The sequence below is a fragment of the Schistocerca nitens genome, chromosome 3 (genome assembly GCF_023898315.1).
Source record: "Schistocerca nitens isolate TAMUIC-IGC-003100 chromosome 3, iqSchNite1.1, whole genome shotgun sequence".
In the NCBI taxonomy this organism is placed as follows: Eukaryota; Metazoa; Arthropoda; class Insecta; order Orthoptera; family Acrididae; genus Schistocerca; species Schistocerca nitens.
Genome location: NC_064616.1, coordinates 30,199,685 through 30,211,385, shown reverse-complemented (window position 1 = coordinate 30,211,385; position 11,701 = coordinate 30,199,685). Strand labels below are relative to the sequence as shown.

General features: G+C 50.0%; 1 protein-coding gene across 1 annotated transcript in view; it reads left to right on the top strand.

Annotated features, from left to right (window-relative positions):
• Nucleotides 1–3,824: 3,824 nt before the first annotated feature.
• The window catches only part of LOC126248331 (uncharacterized), a 75,390-nt gene continuing 67,513 nt past the window's right edge, over nt 3,825–11,701 (top strand). Inside the window, exon 1 of the mRNA XM_049949225.1 lies at nt 3,825–4,238. Coding sequence (XP_049805182.1) covers nt 3,825–4,238 — 414 coding nt within the window. The remainder of the gene's footprint in view (nt 4,239–11,701) is intronic.

The window sequence follows — 11,701 nt, the reverse complement described above, 5'->3', positions numbered from 1 at the left end:
CCACGCTGTCGCGGCATGCTACCAGTGTTAAAGACTGCGATGGAGCTCCGTATGCCACGGCAAACTGGCTGACACTGACGGCGGCGGTGCACAAATGCTGCGCAGCTAGCGCCATTCGACGGCCAACACCGCGGTTCCTGGTGTGTCCGCTGTGCCGTGCGTGTGATCATTGCTTGTACAGCCCTCTCGCAGTGTCCGGAGCAAGTATGGTGGGTCTGACACACCGGTGTCAATGTGTTCTTTTTTCCATTTCCAGGAGTGTATTTCTCAAATTGCCTGTGCTCAGCAAGTTATGTCACGCCCGCGGCCCCACCGGCAGAGTCAGAGTGTAAACACTAGCCGGCCGCGTCATGTTAAACACATTCGTCAGCCGCGTGTGCAAAATGATAGAGTTAAGTCTTGCCCTAAGTGTGTTCTTGCTTATCCTCGTGAACGTTGCCCGTTAAGAAACGCGGTTTGTCACTTTTGTCAAAGGAAAGGACACATCCAGACTGTTTGTTTGCGTAAACGCAAGAACAATTCTAGTGCTGCCCAGCCCATGGATATTCATGTTCTTCAAAGCCAGCCCGCCCAGAAGGTCGCGTTTAAAGACTCTTTCACGGTTCGTGTGGGTAATAAACTTGTTCGCAATAAGCCACCCACCCAGCCCTCTGCTATGCGACCCAAGCGTAATTCAAACGCTGTAAAAAGTAATGTACAGACTGCAAGTGAAGCGGGAGTTGTTCCACCCGCCCAACCCACGAGTTGTCGTAAGCAGCGAACACGCGCTAAACGCGCTGATTTTGTGTCTTCCGCCTCCGCTGCACCGATCCAGAGACAGTGTAATAAACTATTTGTGAAGCTACGCATCCAGGATAAGACCTTCAATTTTCAATTAGACACTGGTGCGTCTGTGACTCTCATAAATAGTGCTACGTATGCGGCTATCGGCCGCCCTAAACTTTCAGCGGCAAAACATTCTTTGGCTACTTTTAGTGGAGAACAAATTCCTGTGTTAGGTGTATGTAGCGTGCCAGCCACATTCCGTGGCAATACAAAAACAGTTTCATTCACAGTGCTCCGCGCTACAGACAGTGTAAACATTTTCGGATTAGACTGTTTTGACTTGTTTGGCCTGTCTATCCAAGACAATGTGTTGCAAATTAATTCTGTTGTTGTTCCTCAAGACAGCATAACCGATTTGTGTAAACAATACAGTGACATATTTAAAGACGAACTAGGTTGTGCTGCGAACTTTGCCGCTCATATTACGTTAAAAGATAATGCTCAGCCTCGATTTTTTCGTGCCCGTCCAGTGCCTCACGCCCTCCGGGCACCTGTAGCAGATGAACTTCGTCGTTGGCAAAACAACGGTGTTATTCAACCCGTTTCAGCGAGCCAGTGGGCTTCTCCCTTAGTTATTATAAAGAAACCGTCTGGCAAGTTACGTTTGTGTACTGATTTTAAGTCGACAGTTAATCCTCAGACTGTGATTCTTTTCCTTTGCCTAGACCGGACGAGCTGATGGATAAGTTAGGGGAAGCTCGTTTCTTTTCCAAAATTGATCTCCGTGAAGCATATTTGCAATTGCCCCTCGACGAGCAATCACAACAGTATTTTGTCATAAACACGTCGTTGGGGTTGTTCCGTTTTCTGCGTTTGCCTTTTGGTTGTGCGTCAGCTCCAGCTGTTTTTCAGCGTTTTTTGTCACAACTTCTGGCTAATGTGCCATCGTGTTGCAACTATTTAGACGATATTGTTGTGTCCGGTCGGACGCCTGCTGAACATTTCCGTAATTTGGAGTGTTTGTTTACAGTGTTGTCTCAGGCAGGCCTACGTTGCAACATCGATAAATGTTCATTTTTCCTTACGCAGATGGAGTTTCTGGGACATGTTATTAATGCTCAAGGCATTCATCCCTCCCAGTCACATTTAGCAGCTATTCGTGATTTGCCCGCCCCTCGCAATCTGCATGAATTGCAAGCAGTTCTTGGCAAATTGACATATTATATTAGGTTTATACCTAATGCATCACAGATTGCTGCACCGTTGCATCGTCTCCGTCGTAAGAATGTTCCGTTTGTGTGGACAGCTGATTGCCAATCAGCCTTTCAGCAGCTTAAAGAGGCTTTATTGAATGATCGTTGTCTGGTCCATTACGACCCTAACAAGCCTCTGGTGTTAGCTTGTGATGCCTCTTCTTTCGGCCTCGGTGCTGTGTTGTCTCACCGAGTCGGTAACACCGAACGTCCTATTGCGTTCGCATCTAAATTGCTAAACAAAGCTCAGTGTAATTATAGCCAATTGGGCAAGGAAGCGTTGGCTATTGTGTTCGGTGTCACAAAATTACATCACTACCTCTATGGTAGACCATTCTATTTAGTAACAGATCACAAGCCCCTGACGTCACTGTTTCATCCGTCTAAACCAGTTCCTCAGCGGACAGCTCAGAGACTACAACGTTGGGCTCTTTTGTTATCACAATACCAGTATGAGATACTGTATCGCCCTACAGCTCAGCATGCAAACGCTGACGCGCTTTCTAGATTGCCGATTGCTGCGGATGATGTCTTCGATTCCTCTGACGACTCTTGCCATCAGATTGACGCCGCTGAGCATCAATCCCTCCGGGATTTTCCGATTGATTATCGTCAGGTGGCACGTGAGACAGCTACGGATCCTCATCTGAGTTTACTATTACGTTTTGTTCAACGTGGTTGGCCGTCCAAGGCAAAGGACATATCGGATCCTGTGGTTCGTCGCTATTATCCGCAACGTCATCTGTTGTCTGTTTCGTACGGAGTTTTGCTGTTACGCACCGAGAATGACCAGCTTCGTGTAGTGGTTCCCCAAGTGCTCCAATCCAAGGTCCTCGACTTGTTGCATCAAGGTCATTGGGGAGTGGTCCGCACCAAGCAGCTTGCCCGCCGTCATTGTACATGGATCGGCATTGATAAGCAGATTACGCAGATGTCTACAGATTGTTCGACGTGTGCATTACACCAAGCTGCTCCGCCTCAACGCTATTTTGAGTGGGCACGCCCTGCCGGTCCCTGGCAGCGAGTACATATTGATTTCGCTGGTCCATATTGGAATTCTCGTTGGCTCATCGTGATAGATGCATTTAGTAATTTTCCGTTTGTTGTGCCCATGCAGTCTACAACGTCTGCACAAACTATACAGGCGTTGACTTCAATTTTTTGTATTGCGGGTCTTCCAGAAGTTTTAGTGTCTGACAATGGTCCACAATTTACCTCTGCTGAATTTGAAAGTTTTTGTTCTGCCAATGGCATTCGCCATGTTCTTACTCCGCCGTTCCACCCTCAATCGAATGGTGCAGCGGAACATTTTGTACGAACATTCAAGGATCATATGGACCGCCTTCGTGCTACGCACTCCCGTCAGCAGGTCCTCATCACGTTCCTGTCGTCGTACCGGACCACGCCACGCGACGGCCCTTCGCCTGTGGAGCTTCTCCACGGCCGTCGTCCCTACTACGGTTGTTGCACCCCCCGGATCGACCCGCCGCTTCTGAGCATCGCACGCGTTTTCAGCGCAACGACGCCGTTTTTTTCAGAGTTTATCACGGTCGCCGTCGTTGGGAACGTGGTACCGTGATAAGTGTCCAGGGTCGCGGTTTTTATACTGTTCAAGGTGCTACTGGGGTGCACAGGAGGCATCAGAACCAGTTGCGCCGCGCTGGCCGCCCGGATTCTGCCGCTCGTTCTTTGTCTACAGATTTGGTCCGCGGCGGGTTCCAGCCGCGCCTGCCGACTTCGCTGCCGCCCCCAGGGCGGCAGCAGCAGCAGCCGTCGCCGCTACCACGCCGACAGCCCGTCCCGTTGATGCCTCCCGCGCAGCTTCATCCGGGAGCGCCCCAGGTGGTCGCTCCGGCGCCTGCGGTCCCTATTCAGTCGCCACCGCCTTCGGAGCTGATGGACGTCGACCCCTCAGCCGGGCCGCCTTCCCAAGCGGTGGCTGTGCAGCCTGTCCTGCAGCCGCTTTCCTTGGGCACCCCCAAGGAGTCTGACACCGCAGCGCCTTGTCCGGCGCCCACTCAGCAGCCGTCGACGCAGCGTCAGGAGACGCTGCCTCTCTTCGTGGGTCCCGACGCCCCGTCGCGTCCAGTACCAGAAGCTGCGCCCGTGGTCACAGGCGTGCACCCTGACCTCGGTTTTCAGTCGGTGTTTCCCGAGGCCCCGCGCAGCCAATGCTGGGGTGCGGACCGGGGACTGCCACCGACAACAGTCTCAGCCCCGGTCTCTTCTGCTACGCCTGCGGCCAGACCCCTCCCCCGCCGTCGACGCTCGCCACGTCATTATTCAACGACGGTGCGGCGATTTGGGGGGGGGGAGGAGTGCTATATCCTAGCCAGTAATGCCACCCGAGCCCGCTGCCAAAAGGTTGGCAGCATCAAAGTCCGGACGCCGTCCGCATAAGCAGCGCCAGCGAGACAGGAAATCGCCGCAAGTCTGCGCGCGCCACCGCTGGCTTCTGGCTTCTTAAGCGCTGGAGTCGCGAGCGCTAGGACAGTTCTGTATTCGCCGCTCAGTTGTATACTCGCCACCGAATTGTGTACTTGCTAGTCAGTTGTGTGTTCATCGCAGCAGATTAGTTGTTTGTCGTCAGCCGATGCTGACCTAGCCGCTCCGACTCGAACTAGACAGATTTCTGTAGACACGGAGTTCACTACTGTGTTCCTGTATCTTCGTTAATAAAGATAAGTACCGACTTTTATTTAATCAGAGTGTTTGGGTTTTCATCTTTCTGTTCACTGTTCCAGCGGACCGGTCGGCCCGCTATTAAAAGTGTGGCGGTGACTTCGTAAGCCGTTTCTACAGCGAATTGTTTGTCGCTACGAACGCCGCCACAAAATAAACCTTCCTCCCTTTTTTTATATTACTATTTACTTCCATATTCAGGGATGCTGCAACGACCTTATGATCACTGATTCCCTGTTCTGCACATACAGAGTCGAAAAGTTCGGGTCTGTTTGTTATCAGTAGGTCCAAGATGTTATCTCCACGAGTCGGTTCTCTGTTTAATTGTTCGAGGTAATTTTCGGATAGTGCACTCAGTATAATGTCACTCGATGCTCTCTCCCTACCACCCGTCCTAAACATTGAGTGTCACAGTCTATATCTGGTAAATTGAAATCTCCACCTAAGACTATAATATGCTGAGAAAATTTATGTGCAATGTATCCCAAATTTTCTCTCAGTTGTTCTACAACTAATGCTGCTGAGTCGGGAGGTCCGTAAAAGGAGCCAATTATTAACCTAGCTTGGTTGTTGAGTGTAACCTCCACCCATAATATTTCACAGGAACTATCCACTTCTACTACACTACAGGATAAACTACTACTAACAGCGACAAACACGCCACCACCGGTTGCATGCAATCTATCCTTTCTAAACACCGTCTGTGTCTTTGTAAAAATTTCGGCTGAATTTATCTCTGGCTTCAGCCAGCTTTCTGTACCTATAACGATTTCAGCTTCGGTGCTTTCTATCAGCGCTTGAAGTTCCGGTACTTTACCAATGCAGCTTCGACAGTTTACAATTACAATACCGATTGCTGCTTGGTCCCCGCATGTCCTGACTTTGCCCCGCACCCTTTGAGGCTGTTGCCCTTTCTGTACTTGCCTGAGGCCATCTAACCTAAAAAAAAAACCGCCCAGTCCACGCCACACAGCCCCTGCTACCCGTGTAGCCGCTTGCTGCGTGTAGTGGACTCCTGACCTATCCAGCGGAACCCGAAACCCGACCACCCTATGGCGCAAGTCGAGGAATCTGCAGCCCACACGGTCGCAGAACCGTCTCAGCCTCTGATTCAGACCCTCCACTCGGCTCTGTACCAAAGGTCCGCAGTCAGTCCTGTCGACGATGCTGCAGATGGTGAGCTCTGCTTTCATCCCGCTAGCGAGACTGGCAGTCTTCACCAAATCAGATAGCCGCCGGAAGCCAGAGAGGATTTCCTCCGATCCATAGCGACACACATCATTGGTGCCGACATGAGCGACCACCTGCAGATGGGTGCACCCTGTACCCTTCATGGCATCCGGAAGGATCCTTTCCACATCAGGAATGACCCCCCCCCCCCCCCCCCTTGGTATGCACACGGAGTGCACATTGGTTTTCTTCCCCTCTCTTGCTGCCATATCCCTAAGAGGAACCATTATGCGCCTGACGTTGGAGCTCCCAACTACCAGTAAGCCCACCCTCTGCGACTGCCCGAATCTTGCAGACTGAGGGGCAACCTCTGGAACAGGACAAGCAGCCATCTCCGGCCGAACATCAGTATCAGCCGGTGACAGAGCCTGAAACCGGTTCGTCAGACAAACTGGAGAGGCCCTCCGTTCAGCCCTCCGGAATGTCTTTCGCCTCCTGCCACAACTCGAGATGACCTCCCACTCTACCACAGGTGAGGGATCAGCCTCAATGTGGGCAGTATCCCGGGCAACCACAGTCGTAGTCCGATCGGGGGATGCGTGGGACGAGCTGGCCGTCCCCGACAGATCCCCATCCGGACCCCCACAGTGATGCCCATTGGCAACAGCCTCAAGCTGTGTGACCGAAGCAAACACTGCCTGAAGCTGGGAGCGAAGGGATGCTAACTCATCCCCATCCGGACCCCCACAGCGATGCCCATTGGCAACAGCCTCAAGCTGTGTGACCGAAGCAAACACTGCCTGAAGCTGGGAGCGAAGGGATGCTAACTCAGCCTGCATCCGAACACAGCAGTTGCAGTCCCTATCCATGCTAAAAACTGTTGTGCAAAGAACGTCTGATCTAATCTACAGAGAGCACAAAAAATCGACACAAAATTTAAACGGTTATTAAAATACAAGATTGCCTAGTAAATGCAGTAATGCTGCTACTTGCGCACTGCTTGGCGGCGGAAGGAGATGGCTCAAATGGCTCTGAGCACTATGGGACTCAACTGCTGTGGTCATAAGTCCCCTAGAACTTAGAACTACTTAAACCTAACTAACCTAAGGACATCACACACATCCATGCCCGAGGCAGGATTCGAACCTGCGACCGTAGCAGTCGCACGGTTCCGGACTGCGCGCCTAGAACCGCGAGACCACCGCGGCCGGCGCGGAAGGTGACTACGCGATTTTACACTATTCAGGTACTAAAACGCGATGCTACAACTCTCAAATACTATAATACGCCCGAAATTTATGAATTTGAACAATTCAAGTATCAAAAACACGCTAAGAAATTAAGAATTAAACTATGTAACAAATTAGTGAGCTAGGAGTATACGACTTTCTGCTGGCAGCTGCTTATCCAACGGCGGCAGGGAGCACACATTTGTCCTTTTGTTTTACGATAGGCACCACTAACAGCCTCTCGCCTACTTGTAATTTCAAATCAATACTTGTAATCGTACACTGACGCAAAAAACCGCATCATCAAATAAAGGTTGATGTATAGAGTAATGAAATTTCAGGAATATACTAGTCAAGGTAACATATTTAAGTGATTAACACTGCCTGATTACAGGCTCATGTAAGGGCAATAAAATCCGTTGCAAATGTGAAATACTGGTACATTAATAACCGGTGTAACCGCCAGAATGTTGAATGCAAGAATGCAAACGTGCATGCATTGTGTTGTACAGGTGCTGGATGTCCATTTGTGGGACGGAGCTCCATGCCTGTTGCACTTTGTCGGTCAATACAAGGACGCTGGAGTTCTCGTCCGATTATGTCCCGGATGTGCTCGACTGGAGACACATCTGGTGATCGAGTGGATCAAGGAAACGTGTTGACATTCTGTAGAGCATGTTGGGTCACAACAGCGGTATGTGGACGAGCGTTATCCTGTTGGGAAACATCCCGTGGAATGCCGTTCATGAATGGCAGCACGATAGGTGGAATCACCAGACTGACGTCATGGTGCGTGGGACAACCACGAGGGTGCTCCTACTGCCATACTAAATCGCACCCCACGCCGTAACTCCAGGTGTAGGTCCAGTGTGTCTATCACGCAGACAGGATGGTTCCAGACCCTCAAGCGACCTCCTCCTAACGAACACACGGCCATCGCTGGCACCGAGGCAGAACCAGCTGTCATCAGGAAACACAACAGACCTCTAGCTATCGCTTCACACCACCGAAGTCCCAAACGGCAGTGGTCTGGGATCAGTGGGATGCACGTTAGAAGGCGTCTGGCTCGGAGCTGTCTTTGAACTAACCGCTTCGTAAAGGCATTCTTGACTAACATCAACTCACCAAGTCCAATCTCAAAGATAACTTACGCCCACGACCGTTAAAGCGTGTTTTTAAAGCAAACCTGATTTGAATCCTTGTAGTGGCGCTACCAGCACCACTTCAATGCGACTGGTGAGAAATTTGCATAGACGTCATCTTTCAGATGTATAAACAAGACTGTCAACTTTCGTTTATGTCGCACAACTCCTTCTTGATGTTGTCATTTTTTTCCATCAGTGTATTTACACCAAGCAACATAATAATTGAAAAGGTATATTCTATCAAGATGTCCTTAAATTTCAAAAGCTGCATGATTTCTCGTCTAATAGCTTTAGACAATTTCCCTAGTGATCTGAAAATCTTGGCGCTTGAAATGCAATGTCTGTTTTACTTGGCAGTGCCTCAAAATAATCTAGGAAAACTGCAGATACCTCAGACCCACTGTCTATGAGTAGCTTGGGCTCTAGCCCACGTACTTCTACAACTACAATAGGACTACTGTCAGCCCTAGTTGGTAGCAGCTCCTCATCATGTAATAAATCTTCAATCGCCGCTTTTCGGTCAAAACTTGGCTTACCAACCAATTTTTAGGTTTTACTCCTTCTAAAGGCTAACATTAGAATTCTTTCAGCGTCCTGTCATGAAGCGATAGACCACATAAGCACTATGCTTCGCACCAGTCTGCTCTGTGCATCAAAAACAATGTAGCATTATTGCCCAGCCTGAAAGGCGATTCGTATTACGATTTCCCAACGAATAAAAATCTGTAGATGTCCAGAAAAAACAGAACACCTCGAACGACTAGAGATAGTACGCTCATATTCACAGGACATGTACATTAGCATGTTCTGAAGAAATGATTAGCATTTGAACCATGTCGGCCAGCGGGTTCCAGGTCAACATCGATATCGCGGCGCAACACCGGTAAAATGCGCCAGCGGTTCTCTTTGTCGCTATAAACCGAAGGTAACGGATCGGTATGACTTGAGTAGACGTTTAGTTGCTTCGCAGACGTATGCGCGAACCGTACCGTTAAATAAGTGAGTCTAAAAGAGGGCATATTATTGGCAGGAGAGCATGTGATGGATCCATGTGGGAAACTGCTGCTCGAGTGGGTTCGGCAGTAAAACAGGTGTGTGCAAAATGGTCCAAGAAAGGCTTTAGAACACGGCGAGTTGGGCAGGTCGCCCAACCCAGACCATCGCCCGAGACGGTCGACACCTCATACAAATGCCAGTGCAGGATATATCTGCGTCCTGCTCGACTCTGGCGCAACAGTGGAACAGTGAAACACATCCTACATCACGGGTGATAGTCCGTCTCCGTTAATTACGGCATGGGTTAGCTAACCTTTGGCGAATGTGCAGAAAAATGCTAGACGGCAATGGTGTATGGAACGACGTCACTGGGGACAGAAATGGCATCAGACAGTGTTTTCGGATGAATCTGGGTACTCTTTGTTTGAAAATGATGGCCGAATTTCGTTCGTCGTAGACGGGGTCAGAGCGGCATCACAGTAGACTGCATTCGCACAAGACGTACAGTGCCAACTCAAGGTCTTATGGTGTGGTGTGCTATTGGGTACAACCACAAATCACAGCTGCTGCGTGTCCAGGGCACTGTGACCGGTGTGACTACGTCCTTCCTGCAACACGTAGCCATACCCTTTCTGCAAAAGACCCCAGACGCCATTTTTCAACAAAGCAATGCACGCACGACCACATGTTGCTGCACGAACGAGTACCTTCTTGGTGTCACAGGATGTCAGCCTTTTGCTCTGGCCCTTCAGATCACCAGACTTGTCGCCAATCGAAAATATGTGGGATATGGTGAAATGACGGGTGCAGTGCTGTGACCCAGTGCCAACCAACACATGTGAACTTTGGAACCAGGTGAATGCAGCATAGATGGCTATACCACAGGATGCCATTCGCCCCTTATACGCGGTATTTAAGTGGTAAACTGATATTTCCAGAACCACAGTGGTTAGGAGGAGGTTCTTCCAATACTTCGGTCATTGTCAATGTCACCAGATAGGTGCTGCAGTCGTAGTATTTAATAGTAACTAAGCCAATAAATATGTTGCTGGTTTCCTAGGACGACACCACTTGGCATGCAGGGCACATGGCAGAGTTAGCCTGTGGGCGGAACGAATGGAAATTTCCGGTTTAAGGCGCAAGCGACAACTGAGCCTCCTAGACCAGTCATGCGCGGAATGGGGATGAAGTTGACCTAACCTTGTCGCCCTCTGGGCAGGTGAATAGCGAACTAAAACTCCGTATGTGTTGGGCAGCCTTCGTGATCGCGTTTGTTGGGAATATTCTCCGATTTTTATGTGGGAATTTGAGACATCACAGGAGAAACACGATGTCATGTTTCTCCCTCCCGTGATGTCTGTCTGACATAAGATATGACCATCAGTATTCTATGATGATGAGTTGGGTTGAGGGGCTTCCGACATCACGGTCGTCAGTGCCCTGAGGAAAAATCAACAGGAAATCTCATGGGTGGGGACGAAGGCTGTCCCCACATGCAGAGCAGTTTATAACGTACTAAAGTCTGCTGCCCTTCCCCACCAGTTTACGGATGAGGCCTGATAGTTCACAAAATGTCACCACTCTGGTATCAGTATCTGCGAGGACGGTGGGCAGATCTCCAGTGAGACCAAGGGCTGCCCTATTATCAGTAGACAGGACACACGTAGCCACAATATGCTGAACTGAAAGTGGCACGCCACAAACTTCACAGAAAGGTGGATCCTCCCCCAGGAAGAGGAAGCTATGTGTGAAAGGGCTATGCCCGATGCGCAGTCTGGTAAGCAAAACCTCCTTCCAGCGACGAGGCTGACTCGAAGTCCGACAAGCTTTTGTGGTCGGTTTGAGTGACCGCAGTTTGTTGTCCGACACCTGCAACCATTCAGTCTCCCACTGACGCATGATGCATCTGTCAGAAAATGAGATAATGGCGTGCAACGGGATGGGACATTGATGGACGGCACCATCCCAACATGCTTCCTTGGCAGCTTTATCAGCCATGTCGTTACCCTGTATCCCAACGTGGCCAGGTACCCAGCAAAAGATCACCTCCTTGCCACGGCGTTGGAGCCGCTGCAAGCAGTCATGGATCAGCTGAATCAGCGGGTCTACCGGATACTTTTGGTGAAGCGCTTGCAGTGCACTAAGAGAGTCAGAACAGACAAGAAAACTCGTACGGTGATGTCTGTGAACCCTCTCCAGTGCCATTACAATGCCATATAACTCCGCATCATAATTTGTAAAGACAAAAACAAAGATCTAGAAATCATATCTGGAGTACAATTTTTCGGGTACTGCGTCAAGCTTAAAATCACTTTGCGCCTCTGAAGACACCAAGGCGGCAGTGCGTTCCATCCCTGGGTGTGTATTTTCATGCCCGAGAGATCCAGATCCTCGAGGCGGGCCGTAGCACGTATACCAAATGGCTGGGTCGCGTGGGGTCGACTCTGAATAGTCGTTCGAA